Below are 23,420 nucleotides of genomic sequence, written 5' to 3' on the forward strand. Positions count from 1 at the left end.
TATGACTGGTATTATTGTCTTTGTCTTATAATGTGAATCAGCAGATTCAATTTCCATTTAATTAATGGGATATCCAAAGATTTAAAGTTGCTTTTTACTCTGCCTGGATTTGAAATTCAGTTATTATTCTGTAAGAATTGAAGCCATGAAGAAATGTGCTGTTAATAGAGATACAGGAGTCACAACTTTATGGTGATAAATGAAAACCACATATTTTTTAAAGGTGCAAATTTTCAATGTGTTAGATGGTCAGAGGGTATGTCTGGAAGTCATTTTTTTAGAGAGAATGTTTTATAGTATTAAATTGTATGGCCTGAGAGAAAGCTCTGTTTTTGCTAAAGATGAGACTGAAGATCTTTAAAAGAGATCAAAAAGTGAGAATGCAAAAGCTGTTTCGCTATAATGTTTTAACACTAAGTCAAACATACACCTGTCTAGAAATTGACAACTCTGTCCTTATAAAACCAGCTATTAAATTAAATGCTGGAAAACTCATAGAAACTCAGGCTTTGGTTGTAATAGCAAAAATGTTAAAAGAATCTTTACCTGCTCTTCTGGTACTTAAACTTTAAATTTCAAGGGTAGAGATAGTTTTGCATAATATAGTTTAGATTGAACATATGAATGATGAAGAAAGGAAGTAGATTTTTTTTTTAAAAAGGCAAATTTTCTCTTGCCAGCTGAGGTAGAGGTAGACTGAAAGAAGGAGTAGAAAATTATTCCAAAGTGCTATTGGGAGCAAAGAAAGGTTTTAACTTAAAATACAGCCTAGCTGTTTACACTGATCATAGTAATCATGTACTTGCAAAATTTCCTATTTCTCTTTAAGCCTATATAATAAGCCTAGAGAGCAACTATGTCCACTTGACAGAATATAATTAAGAAAGGCCTATTTCTTCAGAGGAAATTTTCATTCAATGCCCAATAGTTTATCAACATCAAAGAAAGGAGAAAGAAATCCCTATATATTGGCCATCCATTATGAATTATTTGATTCTTACAGCAACCCTGCTAATTAGTTACCATTATCACCATTTCATACATGAAAAGTTGACAATCAGAGAGGTTCTATTTATCTCCCACATCGTTATCAGTGCCTACTAAACAAGTGGCTACCCCTGGACTAGGCTCTGGGGTTATCATAGTGACCACGATGGAAAAAGTCACTCCTCTCAAGGAACTTATTTCTTGTCAGGGAAAAAAGAAGATTCCCAAGGAAGGAAAAAGATAAACAGAAAACAAAACCAAGTAACATTTACACACTGTAGGATTATGCTGCAAGACAGTGATGCTGCAGCCAGTGCCTCGATGGAAACTTGAAACTCCTTAGACAGGGCCGACTTCACAGAGGGAGGAACCAACTAACTATACTGAGGTCAGAAGGAGGCACAAATCAGGCAGAGGGAAGAGTCGGGGCAAAACTCTAAAGCCTGTGCCCTGGAGCTCCCTGAACAAGACAGAAATTGGAGCAACATCTGGCATGAGGTGGATGACTGACAGATAAGATTGTGACAGACTTTGAACTAAGATTTTAATCTAAAGTTATTGGGAGACAGTTGCAAGGTTTTATGTAGAGGAAGTTTAGAGTCATGAAGTTCTCATGACTCAAGTTAATTTCTTGGAAGAGGCACTGACTACTGCAAAGTAAATAGTAGGAGGGGACATAAGGGAGGGTGGAAGCAGGAAGATAGGAAGTTCCTTCACTGGTCCAGCCATGAAGTGGTAGAGGAGATACTGAGGATACATGACGTGGTATTCAGAGAAACAAGAATCAGGACAAATCACAGGTACTGCACAAGATCCAAAGTGCCATTTACTGAGAGTGGAAGACTGGCAGAGGAGTTTGTTAGGTGGAAATCAAGAGTTTATTCTCCATTTGCTAAGATGGAGAATTCTGTTAGACTCTAAGAGAAGACAGCAAGTAGACACTAGCTTAACAAGTATGGATTTGAGTGTCAACAGAGGAGATAAAAAACAGAGTCATGTTACTCTGAAGAACTTCAGATATCATATATTTGAATCAGTATGTGATCAAAAGAAAAGAAAAAAAGGCTTCCAATCTCCTTTCACCCAACTTTTGGCCCCTTCTGTTTGCTAGGCACATTAAAAGCCATTGTTATTTTTAAATAAATCTGGTCGTATAATTGCTCTTCAGACCTTTGATGGCCCTCCTGTTACATTTAGAATAGCAAGCCCTAGTTTACAACATCCTTTAAGGAATGTTGAATGAATGACCAGTCCAGAATACCCCTGGCACACAGGTTCAGTTTAGGAAACTATTTCACACAGAACTTGCTCTTTTGGCCTCCAGTGAAATGTAATTATAATTAAACATTTAGGAGACCATCAAAAATAAATTTGTTTAGTTACTCACTTTTAGAGAGTAGCACTTTATATTTCATGATTTTGTTCAATAATTTAAATACATTCAGGGGCACCTGATGGTTCAGTGGGCTAAATGTCTGACTCTTGGTTTTGGCTCAGGTCATGATCTCATGGTTAATGGGTTCAAGTCCTACATTGGACTCCACACTATCAGCATGAAGCCAACTTGAAGTTCTCTCTCTCCCTTCTCTATCCCTCCCCTGCTTGCACTCTCTCTTTTTCTCTCCCTCTCTCAAAATAAATAAATAAACTTATAATTAAAAATTATAAATACATGCAGGGGCGCCTGGGTGGCTTAGTCGGTTAAGCGTCCGACTTTCGCTTAGGTTATGATCTCGCGGTTCGTGGGTTCGAGCCCCGCATCGGGCTCTGTGCTGACTGCCAGCTCAGAGCCTGGAGCCTGTTTCAGTCTGTGACTCCCTCTCTCTCTGACCCTCCCCTGCTCATGCTGTCTCTCTCTCTCTCTCTCCTAGAAATGAATAAAACATTAAAAAAAAGTTTTAAAAAAAAACTATAAATACATGCATACAAATACATGTATAGCTCATAGACAGTGATTCTTTATAACCTTGACCTTTTATAACCTTTTGTGACCCTGGGTTCATTCAGTTCATACACCAATAATCTAGAAGAGCATGTGTAATACTAAATAATAATAATTTATGTAAGAGAGGAAGACAGGAATCTTATAATTCTGACACTGTGTTGTTTTCCATGACCAAGGAAATAAAATGCTATATAATACCTGGCTATTTATATGTACATTTAAAGCCCTTTTGCTTTTGTTGAAAGTGGTTAATAGTTAAAACGTGAGGCACAACAGTGCCTGTTGTGAACCTTTGCCTTGTAAGAGAGAATCTAAAAACTCAGAGAATCCATAAAGGCCAGCACTCCAATGCTAGAAAGAGCACTTAGGAAGCCACTGAGCTATCCCCTGTTTACACTTAAAACAAAAAACAAAAACAAATAAACAAACAAAAAAAATAGCTAGGGGCACCTGGGTGGCTTAGTTGGTTAAGTGCCTGACTCTTGACTTACGCTCAGGTCATGATCTCATGGTTTGTGAGTCTGAACCTTCCATCGGGCCCTTCACTGAGTATGGAGTCTGCTTGGGATTCTCTCTCTGCCTCTGTCTTTTTCTCTCTCAAAAATAAATAAACTTCAAACAGTTTTTTTTTTTTTTACAAATAGTTTATTGTCAAGTTGGTTTCCATATAACACCCAGTGCTCATCCCCACAAGTGCCTCTCTCCGTGCCCATCCCCCCTTCCCCCAACATCCATCAGTCCTCAGTTTTTGTCAGCATTCAAGAGTCTCTCTTGGTTTGCCTCTCTCCCTTTCCCCCACCATTTCCCCCCTTCTTCTCCCCCATGGTCCTCCGTTAAGTTCCTCCTAATCCTCCTATATGTGCAAACATACGATATTTGTCCTTCTCTGCCTGTTAATTGCTCATTTCTTTACCACTGTGTTTCAACTTTCTTATAAGCCATTGCCCATCATTGATTGGTTCTGTCAAAATCATCAAAGTGTTTTGTAAGAAACCTTTTCCTTTCTGGACCATTAAGAAGTTGGAGAGAATTTCTAATAGTTATTCCATTTCTACATTTCATTTTTATTAGCAGTGCTTACTGTGTATGGAATTTAGTACTGTCAAATTAACTTTAAAATGTGCACTAAATAAAATAATGGATTCAGAAAATAATGAAAAGTTTAAATTCCTGGGTCTTGGGAAGTTACTGCTTTGCAGGTGACAATAGAGGAAGAAAACACTCCTCCCTTGGGAATCTATTTTATTTGGGAACTGAAAATGTGTACTCTCTCCTCCCCCTTCTTACACATGGGGATGTGGAATTTAAATATATTTTGACAAAGTGTAGAGAACCGTCTCTGTAACATATTGATGTCAATGAGTTTTAAAACTATTTCCCTTACAGGTTAAAAGAGAAAGACCATGAGAGGAAATGACTAAATCCATTGTGTATATCTTCATTGACAGCCGATAATTAGCACGTAGCTTAGCAATAATAATTAGTTCCCTCTTTAGAAAATTTCCGGATGAACTCTGAGTTGGTGCGACTCAGTTTAGTCTTGTTTCTTTGTCCAGTCCCTCCCCCCAAGTAATTCATGTTATTTTTAGAGTAGGAAGAACTCAAGATGAGCTCTCTCCTTTTAACCAAGTTAGCACTGTCCATTATTTGCACTGTGTTTTCTGCAGATTACCTGAGATTAGAGTTTCTTTTGTCTCCCCTCTTCCTGTATGTTTTCTGATTCTTTCATCTAGGCAGCTTGACACAATGGAGGTGGGTAAAGAAGTTAGCCATTGCTCGGTAAATATGGCAAGTCCACAGACTATAATTTGGAGCTGAAATCATTAATATGACTTAAAGTGCTGACCTGAAAACTAAAAAGAGGAAAATGTCTTGAGGGAGGGAAGTTTCTTGCTCAAATTTCTTTGGCATTTAATATAAACCTTAATACTTCTAATACATTTTGAAAAATTTTTTTATGTTTTATTTATTTCTGAGAGAGAGACACACAGCATGAACAGGGGAGGGTCAGAGAGAGAGGGAGACACAGAATCTGAAATAGGCTCCAGGCTCTGAGCTAGCTGTCAGCACAGAGCCCGACGTGGAGCTCAAACCTACCAACCATGAGATCATGACCTGAACCAAAGCCGGACGCTTAACCGACTGAGCCAACCAGACACCCCATAAACTTCCAGTACATTTTGAAACCCTGTGGTAAACTAAATAAAAATATTTTCCTTTTTTTGAAAAAGATGTCTGATGCCAAAAATGTCACAAATTCACAAGTCAAAACAACCTGGAAAATTTTGTCATTATTTGAGTTTATAAAACACATATTAAAGGAAATTAAAATTAAAATTGCTGTGGACGTGAATATTCTGTTGATGTTGCCACTTTTGAATTATTTTATATTGATACCGATTTTTCAATGTTGGGAAAACCTTCCATTTTATCTTATTTATATCAGGGTCTACCAAAATGCTTTCTACTTCTGACATGTTGCAATCCCTTAATAGACTAGATTTTTCTTAGTTGTTTCTTGAAGAGTTTTATATATCATAGGTTCTGGAGTCAGTGTTAGTAAGGAATGAGCTTTTAATAAGTCGTTTTTTTTGTTCTTAGTCTTCAGGGAGCAGAACAGGAGATGACTAAGCTGTGTGAGTTCGTAGTGGTGATAGACATCCCAGGTCACACATGCTTCTTCAAAGCAAAGGTCCTCATTTGGCTTCTCTTGGCTCTGACAATGACCACATCACCCTATATGTGCACCAAATCTCTTCAAACCTCTGTCAACGTTTAGAAAATGGGGTAGTTGTAGGTGCTCCTTTATGGAAGTGCCACATGGTTAAATGAGATAATAAATGCTAAGCCCCTAGACAATATATGACTTACAACTACTCAATGAATATTAACTGTCATCACCACCTTGAGAGTCAGGGCTGAGAGGAACAGAATCAGGACATATGAGGAAATAAGGCTGCATGAAAGAAGTGATTTCTTTCCCACCTTTCATTTATCATGTAATTTTGTTTTTAATAAAGCAATATATGTTAACTGGGAAGAATTTGGAAATCATAGAAATGTTACATTGGCCTCTAAAAGAGTCCTAATAGTAATACTCTGAGCCTCATTTTTACTGGTTATTGTAATTTTTTTGGTAATTGTTTAAAATACCATTTAAAATATTTTCACATTTATTTCTTTGTATATTTAATGAAGTTGAATTCTTTGTGTGTGAATTTGTTTTTGTCTGTCTTCTATTATGACATATCTGTTTACAAAAAGAATTGATAATAGATTTTTTCTTTCCTTAAAATATTTTTTCAACATGCTGAAAGATCAAGAATTTGTTTTTAAAAAATTTAAGTGTATTTATTTATTTTGAGAGAAAGAGTGGGGGAAGGACAGAGAGAGAGAGAGAGAGAGAGAGAGAGGGAATCCCAAGCAGGACCCTCGCTGACACTGTGGAGTCTGATGTGGCCTTAAGTTCATAAACCATGAGATAATAACCTGAGCCAAAAACAAGAATTGGATGCTTAACCAACTGAGCCACCCAGGTGCCCCAGTATTTTTTTTTTATATCTGTGCTCTAATAAATATATTTCCCTAAATTTTTCCCTAATAAATGTTTCTGTTTTTTTCATTTTAGAATTTTATAATTTATCAAACTGTACTGCTTTTCTCTTATTAATTGCTTTTCTTTTAACAGTGCTCTTTTTATAAGTAAACCAAACTTTAATTCATAAGAATTTCATGTGGATGAGATAAATGAATGTTTTCCTATCCCAACAGAGAACAAAATTGAAAGTAGTTTTCTCTGTGCTGACAGGAAGTTTTATTTTCCGATTGAGTGAAAAACTTTAACGATTCAGTTATTATTAGGAAGTATGGCTCAAGATCGGATAGTGAAAACCGAGATTTTCATATTTAAAGATGGTCTTCAAAACTTAGTAAGATTATATAAAAAATCTCTAAACTGCAGCTAGCTTATTCAGTCTACAGGAAATACAGGTTGTGATGAATTTATGTTACTATACGTTTATTCATGAATAAAGACAGACAGACTAGACAGGTTTATCTATGGTGATGGTTCTGATCCCCCATAATTATAGGGACCACACTATTTAGCACATGTCTTCTACATTTAAGCATGGATGGGTAATTGATCATTCCAAAGCAGCCAGGCTACAGGAAGATCAAAATTTATGAATTGTGAACACTGGCTTAGCCAATTACATTATTTTCCTTGGGAATTTGAATTGAAAGATGCAAAAATTATTGTTCTGTGATGGGGAGGGAGCTAGACAGTCATATAATTGGGGGCTAATGCACACCTATTTGGCATGAGCAAACTAATGAATAAACCCTTTAGAATCAGTACAGTGAAGAAGTGGCATTAAGAAAAGCAAGAAGCAAAGACATATGATTTCTCAAGAAGCAAATTCCTTGTGCTTCTGTTGGTTTTCCAGTTACTATGAAGCTAAGCTTTCTGTCCTTGAATCTTTGTTGACCTGATTTAACTAATCTCTGTTACTTGAAATCATTGATGTCCTTGCAAATAAGGCCATAAAGTCACTTTTGGTAGATTGCACTTTGATATGAATTCAGTTGACTTGCCCTGAAGCATGTAATTATAAGTACAGGTATGGCTCTTGATACCTTATTTTCTTCAGTGATGTTGGGTGTTCATCATAGTATTTTTCACCACATTCATTTAGAGGACCTCAGGAGAAGTTTCTCTTAGTCCTTAGTACCCGGTGGTTTAGCCGAGGTTCTCCAAAGAAACAGAACCAATAAGATAGATAGATAGATAGATAGATAGATAGATAGATAGATAGATGATAGATAGACAGATAAAGATAGACTACACCATGGAATACTACATGGCAATGAGAAACAATGAAATCTGGCCATATGTAGCAACATGGATGGACCTTGAGGGTGTTATGCTGAGCGAAATAAGTCAGGCAGAGAAGGCAAATATCATATGGTTGCACGTATAGGAGGATTAGGAGGAACTTGACGGAGGAACAAGGGGGAGAAGAAGGGCGGAAATGGTGGGGGAAAGGGAGAGAGGCAAACCATGAGAGACTCTTGAATGCTGACAAAAACTGAGGACTGATGGATGTGGGTGGGGGGGGATGGGCATGGAGGAGGGCACTTGTGGGGATGAGCACTGAGTGTTATGTGGAAACCAATTTGACAATAAACTATTTGTAAAAAAATAAAAAATAAATACAAAAAAAAGATAGAGATATAATGAGGAACTGCCTTATGCAGTTACAGAAGCTGAGAAGTCCCACCGTCTTCTGTCTGCAAGGTAGAGAGCCAGGAAGGATGGTGATTTAGTTAGAGTCTAAAGGCGTAACAACCAGGGGAGTTGATGATGTAAGTCTCAGTCTGAGGCAGGAGAAAAGTGATATTCCAGCTTAGTCAGACAGCTAGAGGAAAAAAAAAAAAGAGTGGGTTCTTCCTTCCTCTACCTTTTGTTTTAGTCATATCTTCAACACATTGGATTATGTCCTCCCATATTGCTTTAGTTAGTCCGTCAATTAAATGCTACTATCATCCAGAAACACCTTAGCAGATACACTCAGAAGTAATGCTTAGCCAAGTGTTTGGGCAGTCCTGATCTGGTCAAGTTCATAGTAAGATTACCCATCACACCAAGCAACATTCCTAAGCAACTGACACAGTTTTTCTATTGTGTTACAGTGACTTTTACTTTGAATTTTAGGAAATCAGGGGTCCATTTTGTAATTCCCTTCAATAATGTATAGGGATATTAAAGAATAACTTTCAGTTAATAAAATTAATTATAATGTCATTTTCTTTATTTTTCTCCTTCATCTTGATACCTCTAGCATTATATTTATTTGTTAAATTGAATGTATTTGCATAAGTCATCTCAGATCCTTTTGGGAAGAGGCAAGTTAAATAATCAAATAAGAGTAGAAAATTGGAGTTAATCTTGAAGCATGAGTCTTTTAAAAAATGTTTCTCTTGTAGAATGCCTCTGTGTCCATTATTCCAGGTATATGTAGATATATGTTCAAAACACAGGTATTTACTCGTAACACATACTTTTGACCTTTTCTGACTTAAAGTCAGGGTTGTTGGAGACTCAGCTAAGAAGGACAGTTTGTGTCTTAGAGAAAATTAAGGATCACAGTAAGGATTTATACTTGTAGAAATTGATAAGGAAAATATAAATAATCACATTGATAGGTTTTGGTTAGTATCATGATTCTGAAAAAATGTATCTACTGACATGCTTGAACAATCAGTTACTGGCACTATTATGTGATATGGTGATGGTCGAAGTGGAGACTTGGAGAAGCAATTCGGGACACTTCTCTCATTATTGTCAAAATGTTAAAGAAAATGATAGTCTGTTCATTGGGTCTTAAAAGTTTAAAAAGTTAATGTGACTTTAGGAATTATTCTAGTAGTGTCTACATAAGTTATGAAATTTCTTGAGTTACTGCCTGAAGCGTGTATGTGATACTCAGTTTAATGTACCCAAACGTATCTTAGGTGTTGGGTTTATTTTTTTACAGTATTTTTATGACCTCCACTCTAGAAATGCAATGTAGTCAAAGAATTAATAATTTTGAATGCTGAAGGGTGATTAACATGTAATGAAGTCAGTCTCACCATTATTCAATAAAGAGGCTAAGTGGTTATTCAAGGTGACTCAGGCAATTAACGGCAAAGCTAAGACCTGAATGTGGCTTTTCAGTTTCTCAGTCTATAGGACTTTCTGTGATGACATACACTTCTGTTGTACTTTAATTTTCATGGGATTTTTTGGTAATTTGAGTAATTTTTCACTGTAATAATGTGTGTAGAGGGTAGTCATTTAATTTCTGGGCACCTGAGTTTCTCTATCAGTAAAATAAAGGTTAGTAGTAATTTTAACTATTATACTGTGGTTGATCACTGTTGTGGGGAGGAAAAAAAGATACATGTAAAGGCCATGAGAAATGAATAGTTTTAAAAAATTGTACTTGTTGAATGTACATTTCATTTTTTTTCTCTTTTTCTTTTCATTTTCATTTCAGTTTTTTTTTTTCTCTTTTCATTTTCCAAACTATTTCTCCATAGGAGCATGAGTGTATCTTTGTGATCTCATGGGGCAGACTTAGCCACAGAGATAGGCAGATGGGTCAGAATAAAAGCTGATACATTCAGGATAAAATAAGATTGATGAGTCAGTAATTAGTCTCTATTATTACAGACAAAGAAACCGGAACTACCACCTTTAGACTATGAAAATTACAGTAAGCATAGCAGAAATTGACAAGTCATAAAAACAAGTAGATGTTAATGGCTATCTCTCTCTGTGTATACAGGGATTAATGAGATCCTAATGACCTCATTGGGAAATAAGCAAGGTGATCTTTAGGTGGAATTGATTCATGGATGCCTCCTTTACTGGTTGAGCTGCCCTTCATTTCAATTCATACTTTTAAATATGGGCTAGACTATACTCTTTGGCAACATTTTAGGGTATGCTCTTATATTGTATTCTTTTCATCACTTGGTCTTATTTTCCAGCAAACTTAACCACCCAGACTCTGCACCTTACTGTATTTGGCTTAGAGGCCTGTTAATTCTAGATAACATGTAACCATTCTTTGATGAATTGTGTCCTTTCAGGTAATTATTTCACTGTACATAAAACTTGTAGAATTTTAACAACTTATTGGAATAACTGGGGAACCTTTTCTGAAAAAGAGTCCATTTAGCACCCCTGACATAAAACCGTAAATTTTTATATATAAAGACAAAGTGTAATGGAAGTAGACAGTATTGATTCATATTTTTGCTTGGATACTGGATCCTTAAAATGTGCATCTCTTGTTGGGTGCCTGGGTGGCTCAGTTGGTTAAACATCCAACTTCATTTTAGGTCATGATCTCATGATTTGTGAATTCGAGCCCCATGTCGGACTGTGCTGACAACTCAGAGCCTGGAGCCTGCTTCGGATTCTGTGTCTCCCCCCCGCCCCCTTCTCTGCTCATGTTCTGTCTCTCTCTGTCTCAGAAATAAATAAAACATTTTTTTAAAAAACCTTAATAATTAGAAAATGTGCATCTCTTCCTGTTGGTGGATGCCTAGTAAGGAAGGAAAAAATATGATTTTACCTTGACAAAATTAGTAAATGGGAAAAATCTGTCTTCCAAGATTCTGAATCCCCAGTCTCTCAGATTCATGTTTCTTCCTCCCCAAATAAAGCACTTTATTATTCTGTGCATCCTTCCCTCAAAACTTGTTCTTACAGTCTTTATTTAGGTGAAGAGTCAAATGACTCATCATTAATTCTACCTTTATAAGAGATGCTTTGATGTTAGCAGTATTGGTTATTTTAAACTAAAGGGTTTTTAATTTTTAAAATTTGAGTACAGCTGATACCCAATGTTACATTAATTTCAGGTGTATTAAATTGAAGGTTTAAACTTAGCCATACTCCACAAAATTTTGAACATCCACAGTTTTAGAGTAGAGATATAGACACTGAAGATATTTTTAATTTTTTTTTTTTCAATGTTTACTTTTGAGAAGCACAGGCAGAATGTGAATGAGGAGGGGCAGAGAGAGAGGGAGACACCGAATCTGAAGCAGGCTCCAGGCTCTGAGCTGTCAGCACACAGTGTCATGCAGGGCTCGAACCCATGAACCATGAGCTGAAGTCAGTCAGCTTAACCGACTGAGCCACGTGGGTGCCCCAATGACCATATTTTTAATAGAGAGGGCAAAAGTATTTCATCTCTCATTTTTCAGAAGAAGAGTGGGCAAAAAAACTATACAGATGTGTCACATTTCATACCACTATCTGGATTTTAGTGTTCTAGTTACCACTATTTCACATTCTTTGTCAGATGCATTAGGATTTGACCTTTGGATAATGAAGCTATCTTCTCACCTGTCAGTATTTCCCAAAAGGCCTCTTTTGGGAATTTTTAGCATGCAGGGTCTGGTATTAGGGGCAATATCCTCTCATCAGGAGAAGGCTGTCATGTATTACTTTCGAAGCTTAAGTACTGAACTGCCATATGGAGTTAAATACCTTGAACAAACAAACAAATGCACACACATGAGAGGTTTGCCAGAATGTGACTTTCTAAAAGTAAATGTATATTAGTTGAAACAAATAATTTGTAATTTCTTCTGTGGGCATAAATCATAAAGACTAGCCCAAATCCCAGTGGTAGAAAAAAATCCCCAACAGTTTTATCAGTTGTCTGAACTGAATACCATCATGTGTCACCCCATTGTATTAACCACCCTGATAGTTTCCAGATATGGACAATTTGATTGTAGATGTGACTCTCAAAACCAGTTTTAAGTGGAGACATTTTTTGATGAGTTGGTGTTCATCTGGAATTAAATGCAATTAATCTCTTCTAGAATATTTTTTTGTGAAAAAAATAGAATATTTTTTGTAGATTTGCAATTTTAGTTAAGCATAAAGAAGTAAGGATAAAAGTCACAATAAAATGACTCTTCCACATAGTACTTTACATAAAGATTGTGAACGATAATTCTTTCTTTATGTAAAAACACAAGATATTTATCTTTCATATTGAAGGGTTTTTTTAAATATTTTTAATATTTATTTTTGAGAGAAAGAGAGACAGAGAGACAGTGTGATCAGGGGAGGGGCAGAGAGAGAGGGAAACACAGAATCTGAAGCAGTCTCCAGGCTCTGAGCTGTCAGCACATAGCCCGATGTGGGGCTCGAACTCACAAAATGCAAGATCATGATCTGAGCTGAAGTTGGACACTTAAATGACTGAGCCACCTAGGCACCCTGAATTGAGGTTTTTTGGTTCACAAATTTATAAAAGATTTTAATTGTGTGCATTAAAATTTATACCCAGTTACACTTTTTTACTGGTTGAACAATTTTTTTAAATTTTTCTAGTTTTATCAAGAAAATATTAATGTATAGCATTGTATAAATTTTAAGTGCACAATTTTATTTGATATACACACATATTATGAACAGACTACTACAGCAAGGTTAATGAACATCCATTATATCACATAGAATTCTTTTCTTGTGATGAAAACTTTCAAGATCTACTCTCTTAGCAACTTTCAAATATGCAATATGGTATTGTTAATGCACTGCATATTTTTAATCCTTTAAGTAATAAATTCTAAAGACTTTATAGTGGATGAATGTTAACTACACAATTCCAGTAGGCATGACAGTAGAGCCATAAAAAAAAAAAGTGTTGCAAAGATATTGGTATTTTGACTTTTGTTGAACGAACATTTTTTTTTTTGCCTTTCAGAACTCCTGGATCTAAACCGAACATCAGTCTTTCATAGTCCTTTTGGGTTTCTTGATCTCCATTCAATGCTGCTGGATGAATATCAAGAGAGACTCTTTGTGGGAGGCAAGGATCTTGTGTATTCTCTCAATTTGGAACAAATCAGCAATGGCTATCGAGAGGTATGGAAACATCAGACTGTATATCAGGAGGGAAAGAAAAAGGGTGAGGGAGATAACTTCTTGCATGGTGTTACTTGAATTAGTTTTTTGATTGTTGGCCAATTTAATATTCTCAATGATTATTGAAAGAAATAAAATATTCATTAAAAATGAAGTTATTTTGAAAGAAGTTTATAAATTATCAAAAATGAACTTTTCTAGCACAGCATTGATCTCTGTATTACCAGAAGACTTCAGGTTAGTGTGTTTGACACTACTGTTTGCATAATGGCCCTTGTCACCACACCCACTGTTCTGAGATCTGGGTTTGGTTTGAACATGCTTTTACCATCAATCCACCTAGGTTTTATTACTACAAAGACCCTAGCCTAAAGAAATATGGATGTGTGATCTTGCTATGGTTAACCCTTGATGTTCTCTTGGTAATATCGCTGATTTAGGTGGATGCTCCTTAAACTTGGTGGGTTAAAGTATATTAAAATAGGCAAGTGCCCATCATTTTCAAGCAGTGCTTAACTGTGATGAGAAAGACAGCACGTTTTGAGTCTGTGTTTATACAGAGTTGAGTTGAACTAAATTTTTTTTCAGACCCAAATCAATTTTAAAACACGCAGAAATATTTAAACAACAGTATTTTTTGGTATAAAAGTATTACATAATGTATTTTCTTTATAATACACATTAACTTTTTATGTTTGTCAAAATGATCAATGTCCATAGTTTTTAAATTAACTTAAAAGAATTTATGATGAAAAACAGTATCCCTTCATCTCTGCCAGTTCCTAATTCCTAGAGAAAATCGTTTCAAACTCTTGTTTCTTCTGATTCTTACCTCCATTTTTTTAAATTTTTTTATTTACTTCTAGGAGAGAGAGAGAAAGACAGCGTGAGCAGGAAAGGGTCAGAGAGAGAGGGAGACACAGACTCTGAAATAGGCTCCAGGCTCCGAGCTGGCAGTCAGCCCAGAGCCCGACGCAGGGCTCGAACCCACGAACCGCGAGATCATGACCGAAGCGAAAGTCGGACGCTTAACCGACTAAGCCACCCAGGCGCCCCTCTTACCTCCATTTTCTAAATAACATTTCTATACTATTCGTACTTGACACCATTGATTTCAGACAATATCTGTTGACTTTTTTTTATCAGAAAGATGAGGATGTTAGCCTTCTTTTCTTGCAGTACCATAGCTAAAATGTCTCTGCACTGTACCCGTAGCCCACTGTTACCTGTCCCCTCATCTTCCCAGTTTAGCTATAGCACAATTTTGAGTTACTAATAACCATTTAGATTAGTATAATTAGGAAAATAGATTCCACTTCTTCTTTGTCCCCTCTGGGTAAATTAAATAGTATCCACTCCCCTTTGTATTCCATTCACTTAGATTTTTTTATATTACTTTCACTGATTTTTCACCAAACACCAAACTCTCTACCAAACTTCTCTTTCTTTCAATTTTCATTAGTCCAAGTTTTTTTTTTTAATTTCAGGAGTAGAATTTAGTGATTCATAGCTTACTTATAACACCCGTCACCCTCCCTAATGCCCATCATCCATTTAGCCCATCCTCCCACTGCTTTTTAGACTCGAGGTATCCATTCCGGTACTTCTAGCATCCTGGGGTTTAACTTCACCATTATCTTGGAGTACCCTCCTCTCTGTCTCATTTGTACAGTCTTCTGAGCTTATTATGACCTTTTACTGAAGTATGCCTTCTAGTAGCGTCTTGAAGGAGTCAAATAAAATGTTGAGTGTTTTACGTTTGAAAATAATATTATTCAAACTTCACATGTAATTGATAGGTGCATATAAAATTCTGGAATGAAAAGAATTGGCTTTAGAGTTTTGAGGATATTGTTCCATTATTTTCAGATTTTCAGTGTAGCTTCTGAGAAGCTGATGCCTTTCTAATTTCTAAATTTTGTATGTAACCTGTTTCCTGCATCCTGCCCTGAATTTTGACCCCAAGACCTCTGTGTTCAAATTTTTTTTCAAATTTCTCTCAGAGTTGATCTTTTTTCATCCACATTGGGCCTTCTACAGGACACCTAATGGCCTTCCCCTCTGGAAAATGTTCATTATTTTTTAAATGTTTTCCCTTCTTTTTCTTTTCCTCTTGATTGTCTTTCCATCGGTTTTCTGGCCTATTTATTATACAAACTTTGGACCAAACTTTGGAAATCTCCTGATTTCACCCACACCCACTATTCCTACTCTCAGACAGACTGTGGGACTTTGAATTCCTGAGCATTTCTAAAGTTCTTTTTCATGAATCAGCTTGCTTATTGGCTCCCTTCACCTTGCAAGCATTTAGATTTCAGCTTTTCTAGTGTGCAAAGACAGTCAACACTTTTCCATATGTCATAGAACTTCCAAAATGCTGCTGACATTTCTTTGGCTTCTCCACTCAAGTTCTCTTTGTCCTTTTTGGACTGTGTCCTTTACTGTCATTTTAGTAGTGGCAAGAGGGAACGGAAGCACATACTCTTTTCTTTTTACTATCATCATTGGTTTTATTTTCTCTGTAGTTCTTAAAGGAAATGCTGTCTCTTTATGTATGTAATATATATATATAGTATTTATATTACACACACACATGGGGGTTTTTTTGTTTGTTTATTTTTACAACTAGTTTATTGTCAAGTTGGTTTCCATATAACACCCAGTGCTCATCCCTACAAGTGCCCTCCTCCATGCCCATCTCCCCCTCCCCCCAACACTCATCAGTCCTCAGTTTGTTCTCAGCACTCAGGAGTCTCTCATGGTTTGCCTCTCTCCCTCTCCGCCACTATTTCCCCCCTTCTTCTCCCCCGCGGTCCTCTGTTAAGTTCCTCCTAATCCTCCTATACGTGCAAACATATGTTATTTGTCCTTCTCTGCCTGACTTATTTCGCTCAGCATAACACCCTCAAGGTCCATCCATGTTGCTACACATGGCCAGATTTCATAATTTCTCATTGCCATGAAGTATTCCATAGTATAGATAAACCACATCTTCTTGATACATTCATCAGTTGATGGACACTTAGGCTCTTTCCATGTTGTGGAGAGTGCTGCTATGAACATTGGGGTACATGTGCTCCTATGCATCAGCTCTCCTATATCCCTTGGGTAAATTCCTAGCAGTGCTATTGCTGGGTCATAAGGTAGTTCTATTGTTATTTTTTTTAAGAACCTCCACACTGTTTTCCAGAGGGGCTGTACCAGTTTACATTCCCACCAACAGTGTAGGAGGGTGCCCGTTTCTCCACATCCTTGCCAGTATCTAGAGTCTTCTGATTTGCTCATTTTAGCCATTCTGACTGGCGTGAGGTGATATCTCAGTGTGGTTTTGATTTGTATTTCCCTAATGAGGAGGGATGCTGAGCATCGTTTCATGTGTCTGTTGGCCATCTGGATGTCCTCTTTGGAGAAGTGTCTGTTCATATCTTCTGCCCATTTCTTCACTGGGTTGTTTGTTTTTCAGGTGTGGAATTTGTTGAGTTCCTTATAGATTCTGGATATTAACCCTTTATCTGATATGTCATTTGCAACTATCTTTTCCCATTCCTTTGGGTGCCTATTAGTTTTGTGGATTGTTTCCTTTGCTGTGCAGAAGCTTTTAATCTTGATGAGGTCCCAACAGTTTATTTTTGCTCTTGATTCTTTTGCTTTTGGGGATGTGTCAAGTAAGAGATTGCTACTACACACACACGTTTTTAAGACCATTATTATCTCCCCTTTCTAGTCAAATTAATGGTTTTCCTCTCTGCCTGGATGTCTTTCCCCAACTAACTGTGGTGTTCACCATATGGCCCTCTTCTTTTTCTCTCAGTTAGATCATCTACGTGCTCTGATTTCCTGTGAAGGAATGTCTAAGCTAGAGAGCCTAAGTATGGAATCCATAGAATAATCTATTATGGACTGGATGTCCCCTAAAATTCATACATTTAAGCCTTAACCCCAGGACCTCAAATATGACTATATTTGGAAATAAGACCTTTAAAGGTGTGATTAAGTTAAAATGAGGCCTCTAGGGTGGACCCTGATTTAATGTGATTGGTATCCTTATGAAAAGAGGAAATTTGGTCACACAGACATCAGAGATGCATGCCTAGAAAGGAAATACCATGTGAGTCACAGCCTGAAGGTAGCCATCTACAGACCAAGGACAGTGGAACTAGTCTTCCTAACACTTTGATCTTAGACTTCCAGCCTCTAAATCTATGATAAATATATATACATATATATTTATATATATGTATATATATATGTTGTTTAAACCATCCAGTCCATGGTATTTTTGTTATACCACAGCCATAATAAACTAATACAACCCCTATATTAATATTTTAAATATGTGAATATGGAAAGATCGTTCAAGGGATCTGAACCCCGGAAGATTCAGAATCCTTGCATTATGGAACTGGTTCTTAAATTGTTATCCTTGGGTCAGGATCATGTAACCCTCATGGAGTTGGCCCTGGAATCCATATTTAAGCAGGCTTTTTAAATGATTGCTGTGTACATAGAACCTCCTAATGATTTTCCTCAACTTTTGTTTCCTACTTAGAACTAAGACCATGAGGTATCAGCTTCCCACATTAATGTGATCCCTCTTTTAGAGCAGAGGAAATTGAATCATCTACTTATTCTCCTTTATTGTTTTGGCCTAATTGTACCCTTAGGCTGGAAAGACTGGCTTTATAGAGGAAATGACCTGTGAAGACTATGTAAGGGACGAGGAGGGTGGTAGGATTTTATGAACTGCATCTTAGGGAACCAAATTGACTAGTGTGTGGCCATTGAAGCTTCAGGGTGCCATCTCACAAGGATGTCAAGGAAAGTAGCTACACAAATTATTAAATTCAATAACTTTCCTGAGTTCAAGGGTAAATCCTCATTTTGTGGGGCCTAAAGTGTATATAGTTTAGCAGCCCTCTTCAGGAAATATACTTATTCAAACATAAATATCAAAGTAGCTAAGGTCCTTTTCTGGGTCACAAAAGGGCCATGTACCAGCAAGGAGTCCTGAGGCTTAAGCTTCATTAGCTCTGCGGTAACTTCACTCCAGCTGCATTTGTTGTATTGTACCTTTCCTGCCTGCTTCACAGAAGTGAAACTTCAGTTAGGACTTTGGTGTTTGTTTTCAATAACAGCAGAATTAGAGCTAGGTCTACTTCATGCACCCACTGTTTAATGAAGTGGACTTGAAAATGAAGGTGCCTCAATGCTTTCCAGGCTCTGGAGATACAGTATGTCAGCCTCTGGGCCAAGCTTTCCTCTCATCTTTTCTGGACCTTGCTCCCTCAATTATTTACCTGTTACTATATATTTAACCTCTCCTGCTTTCCTTTATATATATCTCTGTTGCTCAACTTTGGTACTATTGGCATTATAAATAAGTCTCCATTGTGGAAGAGGGTGTCCTGTGGATTGTAGACTATTTAACTGTCCCTGGCCTCCCTCCAATAGATGCCAACAGAACTCTCCCCCCAGTCATGACAATCTAAAAGTCGCCAGACATTACAAGATACCCCTTTACAGGCAAAGCTGCTGAGGTCAAACCAGAGTCTAGCCCATCATTCTATAAGCAGGGTCCAGACTCCAGCATAGAAAAAAAAAATACCCTTAATTATGTATCTATGTGATACCAAATTCCTCCTTCTTCCCATGAGATCAAGCACTTTGAGGGGAGCCAAAGCCCATTTTCTGTATTTTACCACTCAGTATTTATTTCTCAGCTTTTAATACGTTTTAAAATGCAACATTTCATACTTAATATAAATAATATAAACATGTTAGCATGATAATGAAATTAACACCTGTGAACCCACCGCCCAACTCAAGAATGAGAGTATCTCCAGTCCCATTTGTAGATGCTACCTTTACCTTCCTCTGTCTTTCCCTCCTCATAGCTCTGCTACTTAGAAGCAATTACTACCCTGTATTTTATGGCTATCTGTTTTCATTTTAAAACATTTTATCATAATAATTTTTTCTTCTGGGATTTTTTTTTGTTTTATTCAATATTATTTCTTACATTCAGTCATCTTTCTTGTAGATAGAGTACCATTTGTTGTAGAAATAGAATAGTGAATTAGGAACACAAATTAGATTTCTAGGTTCACATCCTGGCTCTGCATTTATAACATTCTGCAAATTCCTTTACCCTGTTATGCTTCTGTTTCCTCACTTATAAAAGGAAAAGTGTTAGTCTTCTCTGAGGATGAAAATGAGTTAAGGGAAGTAAAAGACCAAGTGCTATGCTTGGCACACATTAGAAGCTATGGTATAAGCTCTTGTTATTCACTTTGACTTGTATGTAATGTATTTCATCATACGAATATAGCACAATTTACCCATTACCTGTCAAAGAATAATTAGGTGGTAACCAGTATTTTTGCTTTATTGATGTTTCTGTGATCACTGTAGTAAACACCTCCTAATACACATTCCTCAGGAATACCCCCAGAACCTATATCCTGGAGGGGATTGGCTGGTTACAGATTCATTGCTGTTGATGTTCACCTGTACAAGACAGTGCCTCATACTTTTGCAAAGTGGAAAGTAGTTTTACAAAGTCCCCTTCCCTCCAGCAGTGTCTGAGTTCCTAGTGATCCACGCACCCTCCAAACCTTCCATCGGTCTCTTTCATCAACATATTTTTCATTAGTCTTCCCTTGGTTCATTTGTTTATCCCCACCTAATACCTCACTGTCATTGCAATTACAATACATTTTTATTTATTTTTTACTTTGCTTTTTTATTGTAATTTTCATAACCCAATTTTTATGGGTTTATAAACCCATAAGCAGGACATATATATTCTAAAAGATTATATTAAAGAAAATACAGAATGGGATGCCTGGGTGGCTCAGTTGGTTGGACATCTGCCTTTGGCTTAGGTCATGATCTCACTGTTCATGAGTTTGAGCCCCACATTGGACTCGGTGCAGAGCCTGGAGCCTGCTTTGGATTCTGTATCTCCCTGTCTGTCTGTTCCTTCCCCACTTGCACTTTGTCTTTCTCTCTCTCTCAAAAATAAATAATGAAAAAAAGAAAAAAGAGAATACAGACCAAAAAATATCATACTGTAGTAGCAGATAGTGCTAAGTGCTGCTTATCAAGAAAAATGAAGTGAGTTAGGAAGACAAGAGTAAAGGGGTTGCTGTATTAAAAAGGGTGATCAGGAGAAGATTTTTCAGAGAAGTGATACTTGAGAAGCCACCTAACTTGTACCTGTATTTCAAGGCTCAATAGCCAGTTGTGGCTAATGGCTCCCATATTGGACTGTGGGGGGCTAGAGAAGTAATATCGGACTGTGTGACTGAGTTGATTTCAAGGACTAGATCATTGAATGATCAGAGATTAGGGCGCCGGTTGGAGTGGGTGATAGCTGATGATTCATCTTTATGAAGAGGAAAACAGTAATCTGGGAGGAAAAAAAAAACCTTTCAGTTAATGAGGAGGATGTGACAAAGGATGATGGTGGATTACTACAAAGAGATAGCAAGTGGTATTGTTTTGATCACATGAGCTTCAAAGTAATAAGGGATTTACACTTATTATTTTGTTTTCTTTATTTTTTAAAGTTCATTTCATTATTTTGAGCAAAGAGAGAGAGAGAGAAGGGGAGGAGCAGAGAGAGAGGGAATCCCAAAAAGGTCCACATTGTTAGCACAGAGCCCAGTGAGGTGCTCTAACTCAGGATCTGTGAGATCATGACCTGTGACAAAGTCAAGAGTCAGACGCTTAACTGACTGAGCCACCCGAATGCCCTTACTCTTTAGTTTTAAATTTTTGTTGCGTAGATGAATTTAGAGAGAGTGAGAATTAATTAGTTAACAGGCAAGAAAGGCTAATTAAAACATCTTTCTTAACATGTGGGTTTAGAGTAAAAAAGCCCCTACCAAAAAAAGTGGCTGGTTGAGAAACAATAGTTTCAAAGGACATGCTAGATGTGATTAAAGCAAGGAGGTAAAGGAACACTGGAAAAAGAGGTGGAAGTTACAGTGGATTTTGCTAAAGACAGACCAGACATTTGAGATGATTTAATGGAAGTGTTTGAAAGGTTTGGAAGGGTAGAGTCAGATTGGGAGCTGCACAGAGCATTTTATGGAGCTATGAGTCCTGGTATTGATTGTTGATCTCTTAGGGGTGGGGGATGGGGGTGTCAGCCCTTCCCATGGGGCCTGCACCACTATGCAGGGATATGTTCCAGTGGCTACTCCTGATGATCCCTTCAGGGAAGATTACGAACTTTCATTTTTAACTAACCATCAAACAAGGGGATCTTCTCTGCCCCGTCACCAAGTCTGGTACTTCCGTGTGACTTTTCTGCCTCCCTCCCTGTTACAGTGGGGGTGCTCTTTCTCCTTTATGAAGTGCCCTTCCTTCTTTTCACACTCTGTAGCACACACACCCTGTTGACTTTTCTTAAGGATTGGTTATTTTCTGTCTTTTCTACAACATCATTTCCTCTCTTTCTGTAACATCAGGAACAAATAATAGTTGTGTCTAGGGGTTCTCAACCTTTTTTGTGTCATCGATCCATTTGGCAGTCTGGTGAAGTCTGTGGACCCTTAAATGCATTAACTCATTATGTAAGATTATGAAATAAAATATTGAAAAAGTCATCAAATCATGAATATATTGAAATATAGCTATCACACTACAAGAATAACAATTTGGAGTATGAAAACATGTAGCTTCTTAATTATATATTAACTAATAAGACCTAGTGGGGAGCCTGCATGCCTCACTTGGATGAGCATCCACCTCTCGATTTCAGCTCAGGTCATGATCCCAGGGTCATGAGTTCAAACCCCACATTGGGCTCTACACTGAACTTGGAGCCAGCTTAGGATTCTCTTTCTCCCTCTGCCCTTCTTCCCCTCTCATGCCCTCATTCTCTCTCTCTCTCTGAAAAATAACAAATAAAAATAAATATTAACTTTAAAACAATAATAATAATACCATCTAGCAGTTGGTCTTTTCAGTACTGTAATTCCAAACTAATGATGAATATTAATATTGTGAGCTACCTATAACAATTCTAAAGTAATATTAAAGTATCTCATATTTCTCTTGGTTATTAAGCCACATATTAATGCTACTGTGATTTATTTTCTGCATTTATATGATAGAAATGCTAAATTTCCACTGGAGATTATGCAAATAGATAATGATGTGTTTTGTTTTGGGTTTTTTTGGTCATTGAAGCCTATGCATTTCAGGCCATAGTTAACAGCTCTTGGTCCATAATTTCTATCTGATAAAATATTAAAATTTTTAAGTAAAAATAAAGTTTTTAGTTCAGCAGATAGAGATCCTTATGATCTACTCTTATTTACCTTTTTAGTCTTATCTCCACTTGTCCACACCATCCCACTGCTAACTCATCATTTCTATTTTCACTTTTTCCAATTTTATTGAGATATAATACATAACATTGTGTAAGTTTAAATAACATGTTAATTTGATAAAAAAAAAATATATAGCACAAAATGATTACCACCATAGCGTTAGGTAATACCTCCGTCATGTCACATGGTTACCATTTCTGTTTTGTAGTGAGAACATTTATGATTCCCTCTATTAACAACTTTTAAGTATATAATACAGTATTCATCATCGTGCTGTACATTAGTTCCTCAGAACTTACTCATCTTATATTCATCTTATAAATGGAAATTTGATTAACATCTTGCCATGACCATCCCTGTCCCCCCTTCCCTGTTTCTGGCATCCACTGCCCTACTCTCTGTTACTATGAGTTTGAATTTTTAGATGCTACAACTAAGTGAAACCACACAGTGATTTGTCTTTGACTTATTTCACTTAGCGTAAGACTCTTATAGTCCGTCCATGTTGTTGTAAATGACAGGATCTCCTTTTATCTCATGGCTGAATAATATTCCATTGTGTGTATATACACCACATTTTCTTTTTTTTAAATATTTTATTTATTTCTATGACAGACAGAGACAGAGACAGCGTGAACAGGGGAAAGTCAGAGAGGAGACACAGAATCAGAAACAGACTCCAGGCTCTGAGCTGGTT

General features: G+C 36.9%; 1 protein-coding gene across 1 annotated transcript in view; it reads left to right on the plus strand.

The window, feature by feature from the left end:
• Window positions 1-23,420, plus strand: part of SEMA3E (semaphorin 3E) — a 248,001-nt gene that overhangs the window by 122,080 nt on the left and 102,501 nt on the right. The window contains exon 4 of the mRNA XM_039220705.1: window positions 13,219-13,379. Coding sequence (XP_039076636.1) covers window positions 13,219-13,379 — 161 coding nt within the window. The remainder of the gene's footprint in view (window positions 1-13,218; window positions 13,380-23,420) is intronic.

Source organism: Hyaena hyaena, unplaced genomic scaffold, assembly GCF_003009895.1.
Source record: "Hyaena hyaena isolate Hyena2069 unplaced genomic scaffold, ASM300989v1 scaffold_903, whole genome shotgun sequence".
NCBI lineage: Eukaryota > Metazoa > Chordata > Mammalia > Carnivora > Hyaenidae > Hyaena > Hyaena hyaena.